A 26,097-nucleotide genomic window follows, 5' to 3' on the forward strand; every position below is an offset into this window, starting at 1 on the left:
ATTTTGCATATTTAATTTATTTTTATTTATTTAAATTTTTCTGGTTTTCTTTTTTTTTGGTTTATTTTTTGCTATTTGTTTAGCTTTATTTGGAAATTGTTTGGAGCACTTTTTATTATAACTTTAATGTGCGGCAAGCGTTTCATTTCATTTCAGATTTGACGATCCCGATAACTCGGCGCGTTAACAGCCGGCGACCATCTGTTGGCTTTTAGCGCACAGCCCTTACTTTTATAGTCTTGGCCCTAAAGCAATTCGCCAGCACCAAGGAGCGCTCGTTGCGTATACGCTGCGTGAGCCCGAAGTTGCAACTGAACGTGCCGCGCACACAGCCAGCTCAAAGGCGAATGCTTTCCATTTTGTTTGTTGGCCCAACAGCTGTCCGGAGCTTTCTTATCACTGCTGCTTGGGGTTGGAGCTGCCCAAAAAAGCTGTCAGCGCTTGTGGGGCACAGTGGGGCAAAAGCTTTTATAGATAACATCAAATATTATTTGAACAACAAATATTATTGCTGATATTATTATTATTATCACTGTTATTATTATTATTATTATTATTATTATTATTATTATTATTATTATTATTATTATTATTAATTTTATTATTATTATTATTATTATTATTATTATTTTTTTTTTTTATTATTATTGATACAATACAGACATTTGAAAAAAAAAAAAATTAAAAAAATATATTAACTTGCAAAGAAAAATGTGTTTTACACTAAAAAAAAAAAAAAAAAGAATATATATGCATAGAATTTTTGATAAAATATGTCAAAATTTGATACATCACAAGTCGGGGTTCGATTATGAAGTCAAATAATTTTGGGTGAGCCTCCACGAGGCGAAAGAAAGGCATTTATTTAATTTTACTGCTCGTCGAGCAGCCCCTTTGCATCGAATATGGGCAGTAAATGGGCTACAATGCTCTGTGCCCTGCCACTCTCGTATACCGAGTCCTGAAAACTAATTGCCTCCGCTGTGTCCTGATAAAGCTTACAAAAGTCCGGAGATTCATCGCCAGCATATATCATCAGAGGTTGAAAAACCAAAGCTATTACAACGCCTAGAATATGTAAAAGACTCTGTGTAAGAAACCGATTCCCAATGTGTTAGGTAAAGATTTAGTTACATAGAAATCTGCGGCGCTCGAATTGCAGCTGGAATTCCAAAAGGCTAGGTAGCTTGCCCTCGTAGTTGAACTGGCCCAGGATTCGCTTGAGTGCATAAAAATAATATTGCACCAACTCCGTTTCCCTGGCCAGCACATCCACCTGCAGCGAGGTGCTGAAGAAGTAATGCAGATCCAAAATCGGAGAGGTGCGTGTGCTGAACTGAAAGTCTATGGGCACCACAGTGGTTGGCTGGCCCTTCCCGTCGTACTGGAACATAATATTGGTAGTCCAGCAGTCGCCGTGGGTCAGCGTCTGGAAATCGTCATCGTTCACATCGAAAGCACGTGCGCCATACTCCATGAGATTGTCCAAAAGACGCGTCAGCTTGGCGTGGTACCGCGCCTTCAACTTGGGCTGCGTCTGGACGTAGCGGATGAGTCCCCGGAAGAGGCACGTGAAGAGCGTGGCGTAGCCCTTGGGGCCACGGCTGAAGAAACTGGTTTGAAAACGCCTTGTCATCAGCTCGGGATGCCGTTGCTTCAGGACCAAGGCGGCTGCATGATACTTGGCTAGCATTTGCAGCGTGATGTGAGTGTGGGCCAGGTCCAGTTGTTGCACACGATTGGCATTTCTATACTCGAGCAGCGTCAGGTCCTCCAGCAACATGATGCCCTGCTCCCGGTCGATGCATACAGCATCTGCGTGCAGCTTATCCCCGATGCCCACCTCGCGCAGCAGCTGCGTCATCCTGGGGAGAATGTGCTCATACATGTCCATCTCGCGTGCGTACACATCGTATTCCGCAAAGAGGCCCGCCTGTGGCGCATCTTTGGGGCAAGCCTCCTTCAGCAGATAGGTGCGCTGCAGCGCTGCCCCACCCGCCGCCGCCTCGAGCTCCACATGAATGCGTGTCACGATGCCCACATAATTCTCAGCTTTGCCCGTGGCCGCATTGGACCACAGCTTGAGCACATTTAGCTGCGGATCCTTGTGGAAAGCTCGAAGCTGCGACTGCATGTAGTCCTTCGTAAGCCAAGTGGGCAACTCGCAGATCTGCATCTTGTTATGCTTTTAGCTACACGCAGTTGGGTCGCCTTTGGCAGCAAGACTGCGATCCATCTGATACTTATAATGACAGTCCACGGTGCTTATCTAGCACAGCACGTCACCTCGGTGTGGGAACGCATCTTGATATTACGTAGCACCCTCTAAAGTGTGGCGCTAATGTCAATTAACTATCTATATGGCCTGTCGTATAGAGTATAAACAAACTAAACTCAACAATTAAGTGAGCTCTAGACGGCAGTGCCTGACTGGGATATCCCATAATCTTCGCGTCGAGCTACCCTCACAAATGTTTTGGCAAAAGTGTCTACTATACGAAACCTTGCATACCAAGCTGAGTGTATCTAACTCGTACAAAAGCAAAATGAGACGGACAGACCGACTTGGCTAGATCGACTCAGCTTGCCGGCCTGATCAAGAATATATATTATATTTAATTAATGGGTTCGAAATGTCTTCTTCGGCCTATTAAAACGGGCCTGTTTGCGACTGCATGATTTTGCATTTATTTGCAGTTTGTCATTTACTTAAATAAAAGTACATATTTAATGAATTTACCCTCACGCTCGAGAAACTGACCAAATATATGCCATAATTAGCATATAGCGCGGCTAATTACCTAAGGTCTAATTACCCAGATTAGATAAATATAGGCAGCCCAACTTGACAAGACCATTTATCTTAGATTGTAAAAGTTATCTATCTGAACTTCAAATGTACAGAGAAAAGAGAGAAAAAAGTAATTGAGAAAGAGTATAGGAATACAGAAAACAAGAAAGGAAGAGAAATTATAGTATAAAAAAGAGATATTCCCCCCATATCTCTTGATATATAATACAGAAAACAAGAAAGGAAGAGAAATTATACTTAGTATAAAAAAGAGATATTCTCCCCATATCTCTTGATATATAAACATTTTTTGACTGTGTCGACTCACCTGGATGGATTATGCATTTAATAATATGAGAACCAACATATTTTGCTGAATTAATTCGAGAATATCCATTAATATATCTTAACTCCTCCGCCTTAACTCTTTTCGATCAAAAAATTGGGTATAAGAACTTTTCAGAATGCCTGAAAAAAATTAAAAATATCATTTTATATTAAAATTATATTTAAAATATAATATTATCATATTTAATATATGTATATAATAAGATATTTAATTAAATATTTTTAAATCCAAAAAAAGTGAAACATATCAAGAAAATAATCTCTGATTTCTAAGCCAAATTTGAACTCAACTAACTAAGCGAATGTTACCCGATTTTGGGCTTGATTTACATGCAGTCATTTTAATTCTATTCGCAATTACATATACTCTGCAACAATTTTTGACAAATTGTTTTTTAAATATATATTTGAAAATGAATAATATTACTCGAGTATTGATGTCGGACGAACGCATTTCCTAGCCGAGCCTTGGTAACAGCCGCTGTCACAAATTTAGCCGCTGCTCGGGATCATTTAACACGTGGGCCAGCTCCGACGGGGGGCTTATCATTTGTGTTTGCGGGGCGCTTAACTGGGCAGCTTTTGATGGGGGCCATAAATGGGCGCAAACAGAACTGAAGTAGGAGATATTGGCTACCCGCGAACGAGCGCTCGTCATCCAATCGATGGCGACAGCAGCAGCAGGAAGAGAAGCAGCAGCAGGAAAAGCGCCTTCTAAATCATATTTGCTCAACTAAACCATTTACACATGTACTGAGATAGCGTCGAGGCAGGCTGTTGGCCTGTTGGTCTGCAACTTTTATATTTATACAAATGATATAAACATATTGATTTTGGCGCTGGTGCGTAGTTGGCTGGCCAAACAATTTGAGCAGAGTCTTCGGCGGCCACTTTTTCGGCAGCCAAAGCAAATTGTTTGGTAAACAAAAGCGTGCCGCTGATAAGACTAAGGTAAACACACGCAAAGCACCGCCGCACCACCGCACCACCGCACCAGCGCACCACCGCCGCAGCGGAAAATATTTGAGCAACTGTTGCGAACATTTCATTTATTAAATACTTGGCTTGCCTATGTAAATTAATGTTACGTTAAGTTTTAAAACAATATCAACGATGACGACAATTTTACTAGGAGCCGAAAGGCGGGCGCATTCCTGGTTCACGCGCAGAAGCTCTACTGTATCCGCTTACTGATGGTGTCCAGATAGTTATGGCCGTGATAGGCCTTACTCGTCGCCCAGTCCTTGCTGTAGCCGTTCGCATTGATCTCGTGCGGACTGGAGGGACTGTAACCGGCATAGCCGTTGGAGTAGCTGCTGCCCAGGAACTGGGAGTAGTCCGACGGATCGGAGTCGTAGACGTGCGAGTGCGATTGCACCAGGTGCGGATGGATCTTGCACAGCGTCTTGTACTTCAGATAGTGTATCAGCCAGCCGGTGCCGCCCACCAGCAGGACATTCATGCCCAGCACGCCGAGCAGCAGCGTCACCAAGGTCATCTTAAGGTGTGCGATTTTCATCAATATGATCAACGGCAATATGATGAGCCACTTCTTCTTTTTGCGATGCCCGCGACTCTCTGTGACGAATCGGAGCTGTTGAGCTTAGTTGGCCTCGGCTGTAGTACGTGGTACTCACCCGCCTCGTCCAGCACCCGGGCGCCCGTCTCCTTGGGCAGCGCCAGCTGCAGGCCATGATTGCGGCCAAAGGTCTCCACGGCGCGCTGCAGGAACTTGAATATGTTCACCAGCTCGCTATCGCCTGCAAAGCATTCGAGATGAGATGTGCGTAAGTAAAGGCGTGTTTATCAAGCCAAGGCAAAGACAAATAAATAAAAACTGAGCGAGCTATATAAAATAATCCAAAGTTCCGTTGAGTCTAATTAATTAGCTACGCGATAAACATCCGCAGCCGTTTATCACTTCTTTTTTATTTTTTTTTAGATTTCTGCAGTCCAAACAAAATGAGGCGCAGCGCAGCAGCTGAAGGTGAAAACCATGTGGCCAGCAGCAGGCCAATCTCTCGCATAAAGCGCAGCAGCTAATTGGCTGGGACAGCCACTTTCCCACTCGCGAAGACTTGACTTGGACCCACCTGCCAGGCTCTTGGCATTGTTGAACACAACGATTTCGTCGGCCGGTTCGCCCAGCTGGACCAGCCGCAGCCAGCGTGGCTTCTGCTCGCCCAGCGAGCGCTCGTACTCGTTGGGAAAGAAGCCCATTCCGTTGGTGGCCAGCTTCCAGATCAGTTTGGTTGCCTTGTACTTGATGCAGGACACCAGGTTGCGCGTCTCGAAGCACTCGCGCTGATTGCGCGCTATGTAGACATCACTGTGGGCGACCAGAGAGCCGCCAGCACGTGGCAGGGAGCGGGACGTCTCGATATGCAGCTGAGCTGGGGCTGGGGCTGGGGCTGGGACTGAGGTGGAGGTGGAGGCGGCGGCGGCTGCTGCAGAAGTCTCCTCCAGTGCGCTGCCAAGGCCCAGCAGGAGCAGCAAGATTAATGCCATGTGGGCAGCTATGCTCCAACGCCAGAGCGACATACTGATGCGGATAGTTGTGTTGGATCTTAAACAGAAGGCGACGATTCTCGCGGAACTGGCTAAGCTAAGCACCGCACGGCTGGCCGAGTGAAACACAAATGGAAACTGAAGGCGACCGGCTACTCCTTTTATCACAAAGCACACAGCTCAACCGCATGTGCCGACTAACGAGCTACAGCCACAGCCACATCTAATGCTCGTGAGGCATGCAGCACACCGGAATTGCGATTCCTGCCTCGCCAGCAGCTGCATTGGCGTCCGACTCGAAGTCAAAGTCAAAGTCGATGCCAGTGCGTCGCTTTCTGGGTCAGAGCCAGCGCGAAGCATGTTTTGAGGCAAATTGAATCGCATTTGCCGTCGTCTTCGTCGACGTCGTCGTCGTCGTCGGGATTATGAGCCAGCAACTAGCCGAGCTGCCGCGTGAGACTGAAAGCAAAAGCCGCAAACGTGAACGCCAAACGAAAGTGAATCCCATGTATCTGACACTCACTCGGCCGGGCAAACGAAACGCCTTGGCGCCATTCAGGCCTCGGCCAACGGCAAACGGGTTGCGGCTGCGCAGATGCATTGTAAATGATACCAATCAGAATAAGTGCGAATGCATTTAAGTGAGATTAACCCGTGTACAGCAGCAGCAGCCCATATATGCACATTGTGCACATTATGAACGCATATTCAGATACAAATGCACTTTGAGAAAAAATGCATACTTATTTCTGGTCTGACCGAGTCAGCATTTCCATAATTTTCCTCTTGAAATTTCTGAAAAACTTTTAATTCAGAGGAAAAGATCATTTTCATAATTCATTGATAAAGGACCTGCAGATTCAGACAAATACACTTCGAGAAAAATCGCATACTAATTTCTGGCCAATTAAAATTTCAAATCTGCTGCTGAAAACTTATTAAATCAAACTTAATTGTAAACAATTTGTTTCAAATAATTGCATAAAGTGGAAGTAAGCGTTGATCCTCGATTATCCATGATATTCGGGCTCATAGCTTAAAGGTTTTATAAAATTTCAATATTTTTACTTATTAGTAATAAATTTGAGCCCTCAACTTCGCCCTCCAATTCTTTGACCTTTAATTATGCCAAGGGGGGAATAGATTCAACGAAAAGTTGGAGATACACCTCAAATGAATGTGAACAAATTTAGGAAAAACGCATCTGAGACGCATCTCCAACACCAAAGGAACAAAGGAAAGTGAATATGTCAGTTTTCGGCTTTTCGTTGATTATCAATCAGTCAATCAGTCAGTCAGTCTGGACAAACTATTTTAAATATAGAAACAAGAGGATGTGAATCTGCACAATGTAAATACAATACAAATATTTAAAACATTTTTCTTCTCATTCTTATAAATCACGTATAATAAAGGTAGGTCACAGCTAATGTAGGTTTTGAATCCTGTTTAGATAATTGTGGTTTTACTGCACTTGTTACTAGCATATTCATGCTTAAAATATGCCTAAGACATTATTTTTGTACGCTAACTATTTCTTATATTTAGCACAGTTTTCGGAAGTTCTTGAATAAGAACAAAGTTCTCAATTGTTTCTCTGAGTGTATTGATCTCACAGATGTGCGACTGTGCGGTTTGCTCTGCATCGGCGTGTAATTTGCATATTTGTACAAAAAAGTGTGCTTGCAATTGTTGCGAATTATGAATCGACTCGACTATGTGTGAGTACGGGTTCGAGTCTGAATGCGAGCCGAAGTCGGAGTCGGAGTCGGAGTTGGAGTCGGAGTCTGAGTTCGAGTCATCGGATCTCTGACCGTCTTAATTACAATGCTGGCAACGTTGCCACGCGAAAGTTGTTGTTGCTGCTATTTCTCTTGCTGCTGATGTTGCTGTTGGTGCTGTTGCTGCATTTGTGATTTGTGCCGAAGTTTGCCCCTGTTGCATTATTGACCAGTGAAAGTAACAATTGGCGCAGTTTGTCGACTTTTTCTAAGCTATGCATATCTTGTGGCCTGTGGCTTTAAACAATGTGTCGCATTCTCAGCCAGCTAATTAATTAGCCAGCGTCTACGCTCAGCTCTAATAAGCATGAGGTAATCCCAAATGAACCCTCGACTTCCATAGAATATGCCACGAATGTGGCTATGTGCTGCCTTTGCCGTATTGTAGTGGATGTCGCAGCTGCGTGTAGAAAGTTTAGCAGCAATTGCTGTGAACATTGGTTTTAGCCAGCCGCAAAATAGTTATTTGAGCCACTTGTCCGCAGCTTGGCCGAAACTTAGCCAACAATGATGATTGGGCCCGAGATCAAAGTCGATTGCCTGATGGCTGCATATCAAATCAAGTGGCACACGCAAACGTGCGAGCATTTCGGAGGAGTGGATTGTCAAGACCGCCCAAAGCTACTTTTACGAGCCGCAGATGCACAATTAAACAAATTTAGCTCGAGAGGACTCTGGCCTGAAGCCAAACCGGATAGTCATTTTATTATATTGCCAGGCTGGGGGCTTATTAGTGTTTCCGCCAACGAGAGTTTGGCCATTAAATATGTGTGATTTTCGGCATGGAACTGCAGTGAAATTTCGTTGCTTACCTGCGTTTGATTGATCGATTGATCGGTTGATCGTGTGATTAAAATCAATCATTGAATTCCAATTTTAAGATCATTTAACATACAGCTGCTGTTCGACATAGAAGTAAATCCAGTAAGGATCGCGATCACGATAAAAGATCATCTATAAAACATAAATTGGGTTAACAGAGCCCATTTTGATGGGCCTTTTAGCTTTGATATTGAATTCGCATTTTGTTAAATAACAAATACTATATAAGATTAGGATAAACAAGTAAGAGGTTCTAGTCGGGAGCTCCCGACTAAGCGATACCCTGAACCCTCTTCTTCCAACATCAAACGCATATATATATTCTATTTTGGAATCTATATGTCAAGTTTGGCGATTCTAGCTCTTATTATTTACCAAAATTGCCCAAAAAACAGGATATCGATATCGATTTTTATCGATTGCTTGGAAACGGAGTAAGTTATCGATTATCGGAAACAAACTCGATCTGCGCGGGAACTAGGAGCATCTACATCTAAAATTTCAATTTCAATTTCGTTCATACATACGGACGGACGGACGGACGGACGGACGGATCGACGAACAGACAGACGGACATGGCTAGATCGACTCGGCTATTGATGCTGATTAAGAGTATATATACTTTATGGGGTCGGAGAAGATTCCTTCTGCCTGTTACATACATTTGGATTTTGCACAAATACAATATACCCTTATACCCATTTTTAATGGGTTCAGGGTATAAAAATTAAAAAATCTACTAAGTATAAGTATCTTAGAATAACCCAACTATTTTATTTTTAAAATAAACAGCTAATTTTTTATCCGTAAGATTCGTATTAAGAAACACTGCAAATAGGTTAATTGCAAAATAACTTGACGTTTTTTTTACGTCGAGTAGTGTCTTTAACACTAACATATCAACTTTTTATATGGTAAACTAATAAAACTTTTCTAAACTGAGCAGCAATAATGCTAGGTTTGTGTCTTGTCTTGTTTTGGGAGGAGCGAATTTCCAAACGTGTTGCACACTTTCGTTATATTTCAGTAATTACGTTAAGTGTGGAGCACATTCGACAAGTGTACAAAAAATCGTTCAATGAGGAGCAGGGTTGCTGTAAATGCTAGACCTGATGTGTGCAGTAGCTATTCAAAAACGAACAGTAGACGGTAAATTGATTTCGAAAATTCGTCATGTTGTGGAACCTATTGAAATTAGTCGTCAAGTGTAGCATGGTTGCTGAAAATGATAATAAAAACGTGTGCATCAACCATAGAACTATGAGCAATAGATGGCCACGCGGTTAGAATTTAGGTATTTTAACCGTCGATTTTTTGTAAAACGTAACAATTTATTGTTTAAGCTTATTGTTGCTTATATAATTTGTTAATTCTAGAAAACACACAGAGCACTCATATCACTGACTCCATAAAATCAATTGCTAACTTACAGTTAAAAATGTTTAACAGGCAGATTATAAGACCATATTCTTACCGCTTCGCGCCCGCAACAATTTCATGATCAGCGAGTTCTTATCGAGCCCGTAAATTGAGGTATGCCCACTCTGTGTGCTCTGCGGCTCATCCGACATGTAGTCCAGGTTTGGAGTGCTTGACCTCACGCTGGAGCTGTCAGTATTTGTTGTTGTTGCTGCTGTTGTTGATGCCGCTGCTGTTGCTGGTGTTGTTGCTGTTGTTGTTGATGTTGCCGCCGTGTCATCCGCTGTGCTTGGATCAAGGAACTCGCTGGTGGCTTCATCAAGGCTGCTGCTGGTGGAAACAGCTTCCACCATGTCTTTATTTGATGTGTTTTCGGTTGTGTCTTCAGAGCTGATAGCTGCAACTGTTGTTGTTGTTGTCGTCGTTTTTGTTGCTGTTGTTGTTGTCGCTTTTGCTGTTGCTGTGGTTGCGGGCATAGCAAATGTTGTTGTTGCGGGCGACGCGGTTGTCGGCGCATCTGTGCTGGTTGTTGCTGCTGAAGCACTTGTTGTGGCCTCCGTTGCGGCTGCTTGCGCTGTTGCGGCTGTGCTGTCCATCATGAAGAGTATTTCTGTGTCGGCCTCGATTTCGCCAAAGATATCCGCCGCAGATCTGAGATCAAAATTGAGCAACTGCGCGTCCGAAATGCCCGCCAGGGTGTTCAGCGGTGCTGGCGTTGTTGTTGTCGGCAGTAGCAGGGGCGTGGCCAGAGGCAGGGGCGTGGCCAGAGGTAAAGGCCAGTTGTAAGGCCAGCTGTGCGCCTTTTTATGATGGACTCTCTTTGTGAACGTGTCCTTGACATTGTCTGTCGCCTGCCAGCTATCCTTGGAGCTCCACAATTTGCTTGTTGCTGGCGCCTTAATGGGCTGCGCATCGAAGCCTTCGAAATTGTGTAGCTCGATTTTGCGTATCTTGCGATTGCTCAGATCCTTGGGCGTGGGCGTCGGACGCTTAAGCTTCCTCAGCAGGCGACGTGGTCCTGGAGTAGATGTCCTTGTCCTGGTCAAAGCGCTTGGTCTAGGAGAGGTTGTGGTTGTGGATGAGCTGGAGCTGGAGCTGGAGCTGGAGCTGGAGCTGCTGGCTGCGTAGAGCATGTGGGGAATGCGATATGCCATTGGCTTCGGACTGGGCGGAGGTAAGCCGTGGGCCACCTCCTCGGCGGGCGGGGCGCACTCGCCTTTGTGCGTGATCTTCCAATCTGTCAATGAGCGGAATGAGGCGGAATATGTGAGAGGCGACTCGTTTGTGGCGCTGCCAGCATTAAACCTACCGCTATTCGGATCCTTACAGCGCACCCGCTCCAGATAGCACTCGTTAATGATGGTGTAGCTAATGCCATTGCGATTGGCGCAAATCGGGCTGTACGCGCTGGGACAGGGCTTATCGCAGCGCCGGCAGCGGCCCTCGTACAGAATGGTCCATGCTGTGGAGTACTTTTAATTACAGTCGCCGCTCGCTAAGCCTCGCCGCTTCAGTGCTTACCATTGCCCGCCGCCTGGCTGTGCTCCATCAGAGCGCACACATGGGCAAAAGTGCGGCTCTCGCCATTGAAGCTGCCGCAGACGGGCTCATTACTGAACACGCACGGCTTTGAGCTCTGCCCCTGCAATTGGCCCAGCTCCTGCCCATTGCGGATTTTAGCTGTGCTGCCATAGAGACGCCGGATGCTCGGCTGAGGCTGGCGGGCAGGCAGGGAATAGCTCTTCTCCATGGTGCCCGTGTTGCTGATGAATTGCGTGTGAAATGTGGAGGGCGCAAAGATTTGCACCGCATCCTCCGGCAGCTCAAAGTCCTCATCCAGCTGATTGAGCTGCTGCTGGTGACTGCGCTTGCTGCGCTCCATCATCTGCGACTCGGACTTGGGCTTGGCATTGGCCTTGACCATTGGCTTCCACTTGCGATTGTGCTTCATCTTGGTGCTGTCCTCGCCGCACATGCCCTCCGAGATGATGCGCCAATCTGCAAGAGCTCGATGCCATAAGTTCTGCTTCAAGTTGGTTTATGTGCTTGGGGCTTACTTCTTCGGGTGCGTATGTTCTCCGCGTTGACCAGGCACTCGTTCGAGAAGGTCGACTTGACGCCCGCATAGCTGGCGCACACCGGCCGATACACGTTCGTGCAGGGTATGGGCCGGCGACGCCTGCGCTGGCCCACGAGCACCGTGTGCGCCGGCTGCTTGGGCTGCCGCTGGCCACGTGGACACGTGCCCCACATCTGGACCAGCCAGTCGGATTTGCTGCGGCACGCGGCGCGCATCATTTCACAGCGATTCCTGAAGCTCCTGCGCTCGCCCGAAGCCACGCTCACACCGCAAACGGGCTGGGAGGCGGCATCGCACTCGAAGTCGCAGCCGGGCAGACAATAATGCAGCGCGACATCAACTAAGGGTCAGTTGTTTATATAGATATGGAGTATATATGCTTGGCAGAGCCCAATCCCTTTCACTTACATATGGGTCCGCCCATGAGATTCTCGCGCTGCGCATTCCTCAAATCGCACTCGTTCTTGAACAGCAAATATGCGCCTTGACTACGCCCGCAGATGGGCGTGTTATCATTGGCGCACAGCATTGTCTCGTGATCCACTGCAGTTGCAGTCGCAGTCACATTGACAATTGCAGTTGCAGTTGCAGTCAAAGTAAGCACAGCCAGCAGCCAGGCTTGTCTCCTATTTCCCTTGGAAGTCATGTTCGTGTTCTAGTGCAATGCCCAAACCGAAACTAAATGCAACTCGAGATGCGTTCTGCTCTTTTATATCAAAGCGTGACCCATGGCGCCGTCGCAGATACCAAAAAATTGTTGTCAACACGTGATAATCGCGACACACAATCAACCCCAGCGAGCTGTGTGTGCGTGTGTAGATAAATGTATCTATGCATGACTGTTGCCAGCGCGGCCCAAACTTATTAGTTTGACTATGTTTCCCGATTTGGATTGGATTCGATTTGGGCTTAGTTTCTCCAATAAACCAGAATGTGCTTCGATTTGTCACATATATATATATATATATATATATATATTAAAATGTCGAAATTATTTAATACTGCATGTTCCAACACTTAGCTATATGACAGAAGGGATAAAACTATGTAGTGCATAAAAAGAATACTCCAGTCGGCAGTGCCCGACTAGGAAGATGCCCTGCATCTAGCGATTAGCTGCCGACAGAAATATTTGAACCTTCTTCTAAACATGTATACACAAGCACAGATATTCTGCCTGCGCTTCTTCATTCCCGCAGTCAGAAATATATATATATATATAGTATATATATATATATTCATAGTATATATATATAGTTATAGTCCGATCTCTTCAAAATTGTCGACTGCAAATATGTCACCAAACTTGAACAGATTGGTGTGTCTAGCTGCATTATCTCAAAACTCAAACTCCGATATAAGATATAAGATATAATATACATATAATAAAAAAGAACTAAAAAAATAAATAAAAATAAATAAATAGTTTCTGAGTGCACATAGACAGACAGACTCGTCGTGCAGATCGAGAGCTGCTTTTGCCTGTTACAAGCACATGCACAAAATGAGTATACCCTTTTTAAACATTTTCAATGGTTTGCAAATCTAGATATAAACAAACAAATATATTTAAAACATGATTAGACTTAGTAATCCTTTACTCCGACTATTATTTGAGCATCTGATGCGGGCCGGGTTTCTGTGTATAATCCAACGAAATGGTTTAAATGCCAGGCTAAGAATCATGCTTGCCTAAGACACAATATTGCTCTCTATTTAATCATCGGATTTGCATGCTGTTGACATAAGTTTTCATTTAGTCAATTAGATTTGCTTCGATTGGTCTTTTGCTTTGCCGACTGAGTCTTGTTGCGGCGCGTGCTACGTGATTTTTGGCTGATTTTGGGCAACGCCGCGAGATTCCAGATAAGACGCATTTGCTGGCGTTGCCGCAAGCACCGCAGTTGCTGCCAAACTTGGCATTTGCATTGATTGTGCACAAATTGTGCAAAACTTGATGGCTTATGCGAATGGTGAGTATTTAGTCTTTGCAGTCTGTAGTCTGTAGTCTGTAGTCTGACTATCTTTTCCGCACTTCTTCAAACTGATTATGGAGCACTTCGAACGCTGCTTATCGCCCCCAACCGCAGACAGCCCTCGTTTCTTTTGCTCTTGCTGCTTAGCTCATGCCGTATCAATAAACTCGACCAAGCACCCGACAACTACCTGAATTTTAGCTATGTGTCTGCACACATATATAAATACATACGGGCATTTTTTTTTTAACGCTGAATGAATTTCGTGCAATCGGCAATGGAAATTCTCTAATATCCGGCCGATAAGTGGCCGGCCAGCGCATTCATTCAGCAAAATATATATAGATAAACTTTAATCTTGCCTATCCATTTTATCTATAGTCCAAGAGACGTACATGATGCGGAGTTACTTGTAAATAGATAATTGGGTTTACCTTGAGGTAGACTTTGCATATAAAAGAGACAAGATTTCCCATTTTATGTTTCATGTTGGGGAACGGCAGATTAATAAGTATATTTTGATCATAATATAAATATTTAATAATAAAGTGAAAATACTCGCTTTATAACGCCGGGGGTAAGTCAACAAGTTTTTGGTTTCATGACAGCAATTAATATTGTGACAAATGTTGATAAAACTGCATTGACGTATTACCTGCAATAAAAAATAATAAATCACCAGCAGCAAGTTTCGTCTGCATATTTTTTCAAAAGATATCAAGAGATACGAGTTTGCATAGAAACAAACATGCGGATAAATGGACATGCTTTTAGCGACTCAGCTAGCCGGCGAATACATCTTGAATACATTTCAAATAAAACAATTTGCGTTTAAATAGTTTATACATCACTTAAACTTGAAACTGAAACCAGAAGCAGGGCTCTATCTGCATGTCAGATTTTAATGCGTTTTTAATAGATGTCAAATATTATAAAATTTCAAAATGACTTTAAAGTGTTGCCAGACATCTTGTCAATATGCGCAATTGAAATTGTGTAATCAGGATGATTCCTTTTAACGAACTTTACTAAATAAAAAGGAATTCATCCTCAGGATAAATATGTTCTCAATAATGTTTACATGAAAAACAACACATTTTACAATCAAGACTTTAAAAATTCCCAACAGTTCAATAAACAAAACGAATTTATCCTCGGGATAAAATTGTCTACATTCGCTTTCATGTCTAGATGATGCATACAAGAAAAATAAATTATATTACATCAACACAATTCACAATAATGATTGTATAGTCTAGACTTTAACAATTCCTTAAAATGTAGTTTATCCTCAGGATAAATGATGGCTGAATGAGCTTTCATATCCAGATGATGCTTTCAACCAATAAAATACATTTTTTTTGCTTGACTGACAATTAAAATTAGACACTTAAGGCCTTAATAATTTCCTGCAACAAGTACGAGTAATCGAAAATGACTTTATCCTCAGGATAAATATGTCTACATGAGCTGTCTTGCCTAGACAAAAATGTTTATATATATTAAAGTAACAGACAGAATGACGGCAAATTCAGTTGAGCTTTAATTAACCGAATAACCAAATTCAGAATCGCGTAAATCTCCATCAACGAAAATCGTTCTTTGGAGCAATAAACAGTTGCTATTTTAGCCGTTTGATGATTTTAGCAGCAACATCTGGCAACTGTCATTCGCAATTCTTAGTAAGCAGCATTTGCAGTTTGGTCGATTTACTTTGACATAAAGATTTCGTGCCGATCGTGGCAGCAGCTGTTCTCGATGCCATTAGAAGCAGCCAGAAGCTTCTTTGGGACGCTAATGGCCCGCAATTAGAAACGGGCGCGAAATTGCAAAAGTTTAAACGGGAAGCGCTCCGCAGAAAAGAAAGCAGTTGCGAGCGTTTGCTGAATATCTCAGCGCTGAATTCGATGCATAACTAGGTGAAATGTGAGAGGCAGCTAGAGAGAGAGAGAGGGAGAGAGAGAGAGAGTGCTGGAGAGCGTTTGCTTGGTTAGCTACTTGCTGGGCTGCTTAGCTGTGACTGTGGCTGTGACTGCTTCTGCGGTCTTTGGCAGCTTTGTTAGAGCTGCGAGAAAAAAACGCAACGCAGTCTAACGACAAGAGCTGAAGCATAAAGACATGCGAGGACGGGTGCAACGGCCGCCAGAGTCAGTGAACGCAGCGCATCAAACAAAGAAATAACCAAAAAAAAAAAAAAAACCCGAGTAAATAAATAAATAAAAAATTAGAAACGAACTGCAGATCTTCAGACCGCGTGTGCCACAAGTGTTAGCCAAGCCGAGCCACAACTCTCTGGCTTTTAAAATGGTTGTGCAAAAGGCGGCCACGCCCACACTGCCAGCTGCCGCCGTGGCAGACAGCCCAGACAATTGCTACATGCAACAATATCAGAAATACGCCACACACTGCGAGACAGCCGACAGCGGCAATGGCAGCGATCTGGAGAGCAACGGCGGACCCGTACAGGCCGCACTCCTGCTGACCGACGACAGCGAGGAGAGCGAGCCCTCCTCCCTGAACAGCGACAGCCTCAACTGCAGCAGCACAGAGTATGTGCGTCAGGCGGCGGCCAAGCCCAGCGGCCAGCTGCGCCAGCGCCACAAATCGCTGCGCATGCTGGGCAACCTGCTGCCGGACTCGCTGCTGCGCGACATACGGGACAGACGCAGCGCCGAGTACGTGGTGCAGTTCACCAGCCCCGTCGCCGATCCGGTCGCAGTCGCGGTCAACGACAAGCCGCCAAACCGGCAGCCAGCGAGCGGATCGGAGCTGCCGTCTGGCAGGCCGTTGTCGCGGCGCCTGTCGCGCGAGTCGCTCAACGAGGCCAGCATCGAGGAGCTGCGCGCCGCGGTGCAGCGGGCCAACTTTGTCCAAACCGGTGGCGATCAGCCGCCACCTGCCGCAGACAACTTGCAGCCGGACAACACCGGGAGCAGCGGGAGCGTGAGCGGGGGCAGCTACAAGTATGCGGACGATCAATACTACAGCTTTCACATAAACGAGCACGAGAACTTCAGAAGCTTTGCGCGGCATGACGATCAGCGGGAGCGGGAGGGGGACGAGGCGTCGATGCACGAGGATCACGACGTGTTCGCCGGCTATCGGGACGTGCGCAGCAGCGCCAGCTCCACACAGTCCACCATACGCTCCGCCAAGGGCACCGTGCGCGGCGTCAAGAATCGTGTGCGCAATGGAATAGCCACGTTCTTGCAGCTGCAACAGCAGCCGAATGTGAAGGTAAGCACGATGTTGCAAGGTGTTGCACTTGCCATGTTGCAACATGAACTTTTCTCTCTATCTATGTGTGAGTGTCTCTGTGTGTCTGTGTGTGTGTGGAATAGTCACGTTCTTGCAGCTGCAACAGCAGCCGAATGTGAAGGTAAGCAAGGTGTTGCACTTGCAATGTTGCAATATGAACTTTCCTCTTTATCCATGTGTGTGTGTGTGTCTCTGTGTGTCTCTCTGTGTCTGTGTGTGTGTGTGTGTGTGTGTGTGTGTGTGTGTGTGTGTGTGTGTGTGTGTGTGTGTCTGGTACCTTCCATTGAGTCACTTGTTGGCCAAATTATGCAATCGACGCGCGCATCTTGGCGAATTGTTTACCAATTGCACGCTCCATGGGAGAAAGTGCTGCCAAACAATTGACGTTAGTTGTTGCTGCTGCTGTTGCTGTTGTTGTTGTTGTTGCTCTGGTTGTTGCTTTTCAATATCTTTCACATTTGGTATTTATGTCTGGCTGCCTGCTGCTCGTAATCTAATGAGCCGCCAGACTCTGCCGGACTGCCAAACAGCCTCAACACACAGCGTCTTTTCCCCAGTGCTGCCCATTTGTGTGCGAGTTTTCTCTGTGTGTGTGTGTGTGTGTGTGTGTGTGTGTGTGCGCGCGCGTGTGTGTGTGTGTGTGTGTGTGTGTGTGTGTGTGTGCGCGCGTGTGTGTGTGTGTGTGTGTGTGTGTGTGTGTGTGTGTGTGTGTGTGTGTGTGTGTGTGTGTGTGTGTGTGTGCGTGTGTGTATGTGTATACGTGCAATTACACACTCGCATGCTTAATGAAATACCGTTAAGTGGCTTATTTTGTCGCCACTCGCTCAGCGCTTGGCTTTGGCTTATTTAGATATTGGTTGGTTTTGTGCTTTGGCCACACTTTTCCATTTTTTCCATTTTTTTCATGTTTTTTGTTGGTTTTCTTTGCTCCCAGCTAGATAAACCATTTAGCTTGAGCCGTTTGTTGAGTTACTAATCGCAGCTCGCAGCTCGCTCGAGATTGTGCAGTTAGAAAACTTAAGCAACAGCTAAATAAATCATAGAAAGTCAGCGAAGCTGTTTGTGGAATTGCCCACAATTTCTTTGGGGCGTGTGCTGAGATCCCATTTGGAGTGATCATAAAGCTAATTAAACCAAAGAAAATATCACATAACTATGATCACAGAGTTGATTTGAAGGCAACTTAGATCTAAGATCTATTGTTATGATAATAGGCGCACACATTTCTAGAGAATATATGATAGTGTATTAAAGGAACAGGTATATATATTTAGGTATATAAATGAAATTAGATTGATTTGTGATGAGTTTTTATACCCAACGACACACAAACTGAGTGTCTAGTTACGGATAGTATTTATATGATATATGCACGGCTCAGATATAACTACATAAGTTCTTGCCCATAAGTTGGGAGTATAACTCGTTATTGCCAGTGTCCTATATATAGCATATCTCTAACCAAATTGTTGTTCCATAATTCAGCTTTCATCTGATAGTTCTTATATATGATATAGTCGTAAAGACGGACTTAACTAAATGACTCAGCTGTTGATGTTGATGAAGAGCTTAAGACTTTGCAGATGCCATTTTTATCTGATAATCTTTATTGTAGAGTTCATCAAGTTGCACCAGCAGATGAATCTATGCTCTCTATTCTATATACCTTGTCTTCTCTCAAAGAGATGTATTGCAAATGTAAATAACAATATTATTTAGTTGTCATGCACCTTTTGCAATTCTATTGTTATAAAAAAAAAATTCATTTATCATCATAGTTTCTCAAGGCTTCTCAAGACAAGCTTCGCCTTTCAATCATTATAAATATTGGGCATACCAGAGATATTCATTAACTGTTATCTACATTTTATCGAGCATAAAAATCAGTTCATCTACAAACTTGATGAAACTTTCCGTTTGGTCTGCAATCATAAAAATGCTATGGACACATGAATATAGTCAGTTTTAGGTTTTAGGGTTTGTTTTTTATGGTATTTAACTTTTATTATTGAGCTAGTCAGTTGCGCGCATTTCACTTCCACAGAAGAAGACCAGGAAATTTCCCTTTATCTATTTTAATGCTTAGATTTGAGATCAGTTTAATTGTTGCTCTTGTTGTTGTTGTTGTTGCTTTTCACTTTCAAAGCTACGGAGCTTGACTCTGGGCTTGATGTTGAATTTGATGGAATGCTGAAGAGCATAAATTAGCTAAATGCCAAGGAAAAGAAATGTGTGTTTGCGGCCTTATAGCGGCGCACATGCAAATTAGCCTAATCGAAAGAAGTCGACGAGTTTAAGGCTAACAATGCGATCGCATCTGCATAACAATAAAAGAAAAACCAGCTCAGATGCTGCTGATTACAATGCAGCAGCCACAGCATGCAGGTCAGCTCAGACCAAATCGAAAGTGAAAATATGTTAGGCTGGCCTTTGTATGTTATTTTTGTTGAGGGTAGGATTTAATATGCGCTGAGGCAGTTAGTCGACGGCTTTACTGGGCCTTTGATTTATGTCTTGTGGCTTTAAGCCATAATTAGAGCATAAATGCTGCCAAATTGTTGCTGTTGCCGCAAATCAAATCAAATAAAAATATAATAAAATCAACAATCAAAGATGTTGCCTTCGTTTTGTCACCTTCGAGAAGGCAGCAACAACAATAATAACAACAACAACAACAACAATTGGAGACATCAAGAGACTGCTGTCAGCATTGGCATTAGCCTCGTAGCCCGCGTTGCTCAACTCTTCGAATGCCAATCACTCGAACCGACTGCTGCCTGCCTGCCTGCTGGCTGGCCAATACAAGTGACCTGCTTTCTCTTTTTACCAATTCATGCAGCTGCGGCTGCGTCTTCGACTTCGTCTCGTCGCTGCTGCGGCTGCAGCTTGACATACACTGAGAAAAAACTGCAACCTCTGCGAGGTTAGCCGTGCAAATCACGTTTGTTAATTGTTTGTCTATGTGTCTCTTTTTTGGCAACTCACAAAACACAAATAAAATCCCTGGTTGACAATGAGCTGCAGCAGGCCAAAGCGTTAATCAGCCTCAGAGCTGGAGAAGTGAGCGATGTGCGGTGTGTGGTGCATCTAAGAGTGAGAAAGGGGGATGTGGTGGGGCATCCTCGTGTTTTCACCAGGGACAATTGCGGCAAATGGAATTGGAAAAACCGCCAGGCGACATCTCGCAGAGCGACGACATTCACCGCGTCGCTAAAGTTGACTTTCCATTTGACCGCAGCTTGTTTTTTGGCTCGTGATACGAGTCTTTGAACTTCTTTGTTTTCCAACACAACCCGCACTAGATTAAAAATATATATTTATCACGTCGCACAGTGTTGAAAAGAGACGCGAAAATTCAGATGCAAACGGTGAGCTGGCAAAAGCCTTTTTGCTAGCAGAAATCTTGAAAATATTCAAATAAATAATAGGAATTAGAGATGGGCATGGGCCTTGTTTTTCTCCCTGGCTCCGTGCTTATCTTACCAACACGAGGAACACGATGTTATCAGGTGTTATCAGGGTTAAGATTCAATTTAAACTCTGTTGAGTTTTCCGACGTTAACTAAATGCAATATCTAATTACATCTTAACCCTCACATTCCTTCTTACATAGTCAAACATTCTTGAGGGTATATTTAAATCGTGCTCGTGTCTGCCCGTGTCACGCGGAGAAACACGCTCAATTGGAGCACACTCGCCAATGGTAACAGGTATTGCCTGTGTGTGTGCTCCTCAGTCCAAGACTCTCCACACTTGCAGCTCGAATTTTATCAAGTGCACCGTGGTCTAACGGTCTAATCTCGAGCTGAATGCATTTTTAGATGGCGAATTCTCGTTACACCGGTTTCAGAAGCGGGGGATTAACTTATTTTAAGTATCCGCACGGTCGCGGCTGCACTTGCACAGTTCATTGATACCACTTGGCTTGGCTTGGCTCGAGCTGGCAAGCTGGCTGGAAAGCGGTTCATTAGCCAAAGCAGCAAAGCAGACGGCACCAAAGTTGGCCAACTAACGGAAATGTTAATTGTCAAATGAAATGAGTGAACCCGAACCGGTTCGCCGGAGGGGGCCTTACAAAATAAGCCATCATAAATAGTCGGAAAAACGTCGCATTTCCATTGTGTGTGTATGTGCTGGTGTCACAGCTGCTGCCAATTGGCTAGCAGTTTTTCCATTATTGCTTAATTAAATTGATTAATAGGATTTTGAGTGACATGCAGAGTCGTTTGGTTACGTGAGCTGCAAACGGGCCGACCGACAGACAAAAGCTAATGAACCCAACTGGTTGTAAGCCCAAAGAGACTCCGAGCCAAGCCAGGCCAAGACAAGTCTTTTCATATTGTGTTAACACATACCCGAAGTTGATTGTCTTTTTGTTGGTTCTGTCATCCAGAGATTTCTCTCCAATGGAAAGCGGAAAATGTCGCTGCATTTTGTGTGGATTATATTTGGTCATGGATTTGTTTTAGCCCCATTTCGATCTTCTTTTGGCGTCGGTCGTGATCGTCGCGGCAACCAAAATCTGAGCGCTGTGGCGAATTCTGTGCCAATTTCAAGCTATTTTGTTGACCTGCTTTGCCGGCGCACACTTGGAGAACTGGAACTAAACTTGGTCTAATCTTTTGCCTACTTCTTCTTCTTTTCTGTCTTTCGTTTCGCAGTGCTACATGGAAAAAGATCTGGGCAAGGTGGTGCTCTATACGACTAGCATGGGCGTCATACGCGACACCTATGCGAAATGTGCCAATGTTAAGCAGATTCTGCGCACGCTGCTGGTCAAATTCGAGGAGCGGGACGTCTTCATGAGCGTCGAGTATCAGGCGGAGATGCGCCAGCGCATGCAGACCTCACAGATACGCGTGCCCCAGCTCTATGTGGAGGGCCAGCTCATTGGCGATGCGGAGACCGTCGAGCGCATGAATGAGTCCGGCGAGCTGCGCCAGCTGCTCAAGCCCTACAAGTCCATTGCCAGCACATACACCTGCCAGACCTGCGGCGGCTATCGGCTGTTGCCGTGCCCCTCGTGCAACGGCTCCAAGAAGTCCGTGCATCGCAATCACTTCACGGCCGAGTTCGTGGCGCTCAAATGCATGAACTGCGACGAGGTGGGGCTGGTCAAGTGCCACAATTGCTGACTGGACGAAGAACTGCTGTGAGGACCTGGACCATACCATATATATATATATATATATATATATATTTCTATAGCATTTGAGTGCATTATTTGCATTTTGCATAACCTTTTGTTCTAAGCCCAGTTTAACTTAGTCAACAACAACAATAATAAGCATGATCATACTAACTAACCAAGTCTAGACTTAAGTACTTAGTAAATAGTTTCAAAAAGGCAATGTTTGCGTTTTATTATGACTTTTAGTGGATTGATGAATGTGTATTATATTTTATAGCAAATATTACAAATATTTATTTATTTTAAAATACTTTTCAATTGTTGCTATCAATCTACCTGATACGTACTTTATTTAACTAATTCTACCTGAGCTTAAGACTTCTTCTATGTAGGTGCCTTTATCTATAAATTGTATAGAAGACCCCAAGCTTTTTTTTTCACATATTACCGGAAAATATTTCAGAGCTTCAAGGAAATAATTGATCTTTCAGGTTTTCAAGCAGACTGAGATTTTTGATTGATTATTTGCAGATGCAGACTTCTTTCTATTAAGAACTCTCAGAAGACCTTAAATAAATTTCTTAATTTTTTCTAGCTTGCGATTCACACTTCCTAAGAACTTATTCAATATATCTTAACATCTATCCGTTGCCAGCATTATTCACAGTAGTTGAATTGTAAACATTTGTTATAGCCTGTCTGATATTTAAAGTTGAGGCTTTATATTTTGCCCAGACGGGTTTTGTTTGTGCGAACTCGCAATCCAATTTTATTCTATGTGCTGGGTCAAGGTGTGCATACAATACAGTTCGTCAGGTCTGATTGTGTTTGCAGTCTTTCTGCCTGCCTCTCCCCCTCTCTTTCTCTCTTTGAGTGCCGCTATCTCGCTCTGCTCATCTATTCCTCTTTGCTTGGCAATTATGTAAACCTGCTCCACTCAGACTTCGCACTGACCGTGCAATTTTCTCGCGCCATTTAATTTCTGCCAGCCTGACCGTCTGGCCTTTGGGCCTGGCTCCGGCTCCGGCTCCGATTCCAGCTGCAGCTCCTGTTCCTCTGACTGCCCAGCCGACCCATTTGCTATTGCCATTTGCTTTTGGTGTCTTTGTTAGTTATTGTTATGGCATTTTTAAATGTTATTTTCCACTTGGCTCACACTTGTGTTTAACATGCCGCCCACACGCACTCCGGCCGCCCTCGCTGCTGACCAGGCTAACTGACCCTGGGCTTGCAGGCGAACCCTTTACACCAGCGGGTGGTAAAAATGGTTGTGTGTTGTGTTCCGCATTTGCTTGTTGGCGACTGTTGGCACCGCGGCCCGGATCGTTAAATTCACAGGCGGCTACATTGTAATTACCAGCCATAGCCCGCCCAGTCCAGGCCGGGCGTCCACCCGTCGAGCGACTGGCCCAAATCCTCAGCCAAGGCAGCTTGATTTATGCGCCAGCAGCGACGCCATCGCCGTCGTTGCCGTCGTCGCCGTCGTCCTCGTCATACGCAATTTTTCATAAACAATTTGGCACAATAACACACAGAATATGCCGCTGGGCGTGAGGGCTGTTGGACCAGTTGGGCGGCTGCCAAAAAAAAAAAACGTGCAATATTAAAATAAATATTGTAAATGCCGGTAATGCTGGCAAACGGCAGCATATGAGCGGCTTGTGGCCACAACAGGGCAGGGCGGGGGTCGTTGGACTGACAGCCACACGGCAGCCCGAGTAGCTGTCGCCGTCGACTCGCCCAACTGCTGGCAGTTAAACCTTTTAAAGGCACACGACGGGCCACAGCGAACGCCTCCAACTCCAATCGACTCCACCTTTGCCATGGGCTGCCATTGTTAACTTTATCCGCGGTAATTAGTTTATGCGCGCAATTTCATGTGCATTTCGGTCATTAAATATTGTTGTTGCTTTTGTTGTTGTTGTTGTTGTTGTTGCTGTTTTTTCCAGCTGCTGTGTGCATTATTATTATTTTGGCATACTCTCCGGCAGCGGCTCCAATATGTATCCGAAACGTCGAAGCTTACAGTTAATGCTGCATACTTTCCGGCGCAGGTGTTTGTTGGGCCCACACACTATAAATTTGGACATGGCTGGGACGGGGGTTGCTCCCAATTGGCGACAAATAAAATTAGGAACACATTATGTTTTCGACAAAAACTTTGAAATTGTTTTGCCATGCCATGCCCGCCTCCCTTCGCCTGGCCATTCGCCGTGCCCAGCAGCTCATTACATTAACTGGGCTTGGGCCACAAATCACGGGCAGCTACTCAACGGATTATTAAGTGAAAATTATGGCACTCCTAAGGCTCATAAAGCATTCACAATGCTCTTGGCCCCGCCAGCAGCGGCGGTTAGTTACGTTTTTTATTGTCAAAGCATGCCCGTTGTTGTTGTTGTTGTTGTTGCTGTTGCTGCTGCTGTTGTTGTTGCCCTAACCCATTTGCTGTCTGCTATAAAACTAACATAGCTCACATTATGGCACAGCCCAGTCAGCCAGAATGAGAGAGAGACTTTTATGCTTTCAGTGTGTGCATAAGTTTTAATCTGCCTTTGTTACAATCTGTTGGCTTCGTTCAACTGATGCTGCAGTTGTGGCTGCTGCTGCTGCTGCTGCTGCAAGACAAAAGGCCACAGTGGAAACCACACTGAAGCCCGAATGCTCAATCCCAAGCCAAGAAGCCAACAAGAGACTAAACGTTGTTGCTTGGCCCTTTGTTCAGTTAACACAGCCTGTGGCATCGATAATGGCAGCTTTTAACACATACCACCACACCAGGGCTACCATCTGTTAAGATATGCACTCAATGGCAGGGGTAGCCCTGGGGACACATTTGATTTTCTACACGTTGTTGTTTTGTTTTTGATATATGCCCGACCCCGGGTTCCTTTATCAGGTTTTTACCGAAGATCTCACAGTTTCTTTCTTTCAAGCGTCTTTGACTTTTAGGCACTTAACCTTTTTCTAACTTTTTTTCTTAAGCTCCAAGCTTCTATATATAAGACTTGGAGACTTCGGCTTCAATGGAAAGCATTAGGGTTGACCTGTACAAATTCTTATGAAAAATATTTTGCAACCTAAATAAAGTTTCTTCATAGTTTTGAAAACTTGGAATTTAATAATATAGAGTTCAAAGAACAATATCATTCTTTTTAATATAATACCCTAAGAATCCTATAAATTCTTTCCGTTCGAACTTTTCTCTTAATTTGTTACCCTTTTTTTAACTATTTTTTCTAATATTGGGCGTGTACTGTGCCCTTTCTCTTCGATTTGACAACCACAGCCATTAATACATATACATTTCTGAGACTTCTTGGAACTTACTGTAATATATTGTGACTTTCTTGCTCTGCAATTTGTGTTACGAACCTCATTAGACAGTTTTTATGCCCTGTGCGAGCAGCCGAAAGTGCAAAACAATTCACAAGTTGCCGCGCAGTAAATAAAATAAAATACAATAAAATAAAAGAAAGCAAAAAGAGAGAAAGAAGAAGCTAAAAGTAAGTAAACAATTGATTAAAATTTATGCACTTTATCCGCTCGAACCGCACACAGAGCCATCGACACGCGCAATCGATCCATTTCTATATAGATATAAGATGCCTCCCATCCAAAGTTTGCCTTTCAGCTTTTGTGTGTGTGTGTGAGTGTGTGTGTGTGTGCGTGCGGCTGGGTAAGCAGCATTTTGATTAAATTATTTTAATGGTAAGTGAGAGATCTATGGTAAATATATCCTCAGTCAATATGCTACCTCGCCCGCCCATTCAACCGCCCCCTCCCAATGCCGCTCCCCCTGCCTGCGCAGCTGCAGTCAATTAATTCAGCTGCGAACTATTAAAGCACACACCGGGCGCTCATAAATTGAGTTTGAAGCGCGACTTGCGAGCAGCCGCACATGAGTCAATTCTCTGAGGGGAGTTGCAAATGAATGAATATTTCATACGCTGCGTATATGCGTATGCCCAGATGCAGATGCCGAT

General features: G+C 44.4%; 4 protein-coding genes across 4 annotated transcripts; 1 reads left to right on the forward strand and 3 right to left on the reverse strand.

Moving 5' to 3' along the window:
* Positions 1 to 746: 746 nt before the first annotated feature.
* LOC115764054 lies at positions 747 to 2,207 on the reverse strand. Its single transcript, XM_030706901.1, has 2 exons — positions 1,135 to 2,207; positions 747 to 1,068 (listed from the first exon to the last, which is right to left on the reverse strand). Exons 1-2 carry the CDS (start codon positions 2,174 to 2,176, stop codon positions 872 to 874), a joined length of 1,239 nt encoding a protein of 412 aa, XP_030562761.1. The 5' UTR covers positions 2,177 to 2,207; the 3' UTR covers positions 747 to 871.
* Positions 2,208 to 4,313: 2,106 nt separating this feature from the next.
* Positions 4,314 to 6,248, reverse strand: LOC115764196. Its single transcript, XM_030707083.1, has 4 exons — positions 6,171 to 6,248; positions 5,233 to 5,527; positions 4,777 to 4,899; positions 4,314 to 4,717 (listed from the first exon to the last, which is right to left on the reverse strand). The coding sequence occupies exons 1-4, from the start codon at positions 6,246 to 6,248 to the stop codon at positions 4,314 to 4,316; spliced, it is 900 nt and encodes a 299-aa protein (XP_030562943.1).
* Positions 6,249 to 9,704: 3,456 nt separating this feature from the next.
* LOC115764197 lies at positions 9,705 to 12,278 on the reverse strand. Its single transcript, XM_030707084.1, has 6 exons — positions 12,158 to 12,278; positions 11,727 to 12,089; positions 11,191 to 11,667; positions 10,979 to 11,131; positions 10,509 to 10,906; positions 9,705 to 10,061 (listed from the first exon to the last, which is right to left on the reverse strand). The coding sequence occupies exons 1-6, from the start codon at positions 12,276 to 12,278 to the stop codon at positions 9,705 to 9,707; spliced, it is 1,869 nt and encodes a 622-aa protein (XP_030562944.1).
* Positions 12,279 to 16,083: 3,805 nt separating this feature from the next.
* LOC115764010 (glutaredoxin domain-containing cysteine-rich protein CG31559) lies at positions 16,084 to 22,120 on the forward strand. The gene is made up of 3 exons (XM_030706834.1): positions 16,084 to 16,472; positions 16,509 to 16,962; positions 21,645 to 22,120. Exons 1-3 carry the CDS (start codon positions 16,102 to 16,104, stop codon positions 22,116 to 22,118), a joined length of 1,299 nt encoding a protein of 432 aa, XP_030562694.1. The 5' UTR covers positions 16,084 to 16,101; the 3' UTR covers positions 22,119 to 22,120.
* The last annotated feature ends 3,977 nt before the right edge of the window (positions 22,121 to 26,097 follow it).

Source organism: Drosophila novamexicana, unplaced genomic scaffold, assembly GCF_003285875.2.
Source record: "Drosophila novamexicana strain 15010-1031.04,08,12 unplaced genomic scaffold, DnovRS2.1 tig00000817-arrow-arrow-pilon, whole genome shotgun sequence".
In the NCBI taxonomy this organism is placed as follows: domain Eukaryota; kingdom Metazoa; phylum Arthropoda; class Insecta; order Diptera; family Drosophilidae; genus Drosophila; species Drosophila novamexicana.

What these genes read in the sequence shown, in the direction of transcription:
- LOC115764197 (XM_030707084.1), bottom strand. Translation starts at nt 12,278, where the DNA reads ATGCTGTGCGCCAATGATAACACGCCCATCTGCGGGCGTAGTCAAGGC. An exon ending in TCTCATGGGCGGACCCATAT is followed by an intron (nt 12,090 to 12,157) that starts GTAAGTGAAAGG and finishes ACTGACCCTTAG; the next exon opens with TTGATGTCGCGCTGCATTAT. An exon ending in GCTGGCAGGCGACAGACAAT is followed by an intron (nt 10,062 to 10,508) that starts GTCAAGGACACG and finishes GTTGCAGCTATC; the next exon opens with AGCTCTGAAGACACAACCGA.
- LOC115764054 (XM_030706901.1), bottom strand. Translation starts at nt 2,176, where the DNA reads ATGCAGATCTGCGAGTTGCCCACTTGGCTTACGAAGGACTACATGCAG. An exon ending in CGAGCGCCGCAGATTTCTAT is followed by an intron (nt 1,069 to 1,134) that starts GTAACTAAATCT and finishes TACATATTCTAG; the next exon opens with GCGTTGTAATAGCTTTGGTT.
- LOC115764010 (XM_030706834.1), top strand. Translation starts at nt 16,102, where the DNA reads ATGCAACAATATCAGAAATACGCCACACACTGCGAGACAGCCGACAGC. An exon ending in AACGACAAGCCGCCAAACCG is followed by an intron (nt 16,473 to 16,508) that starts GCAGCCAGCGAG and finishes GCCGTCTGGCAG; the next exon opens with GCCGTTGTCGCGGCGCCTGT. An exon ending in AACAGCAGCCGAATGTGAAG is followed by an intron (nt 16,963 to 21,644) that starts GTAAGCACGATG and finishes TTCGTTTCGCAG; the next exon opens with TGCTACATGGAAAAAGATCT.
- LOC115764196 (XM_030707083.1), bottom strand. Translation starts at nt 6,248, where the DNA reads ATGCATCTGCGCAGCCGCAACCCGTTTGCCGTTGGCCGAGGCCTGAAT. An exon ending in CGTTTCGTTTGCCCGGCCGA is followed by an intron (nt 5,528 to 6,170) that starts GTGAGTGTCAGA and finishes GCCCCAGCTCAG; the next exon opens with CTGCATATCGAGACGTCCCG. An exon ending in CAATGCCAAGAGCCTGGCAG is followed by an intron (nt 4,900 to 5,232) that starts GTGGGTCCAAGT and finishes AATGCTTTGCAG; the next exon opens with GCGATAGCGAGCTGGTGAAC.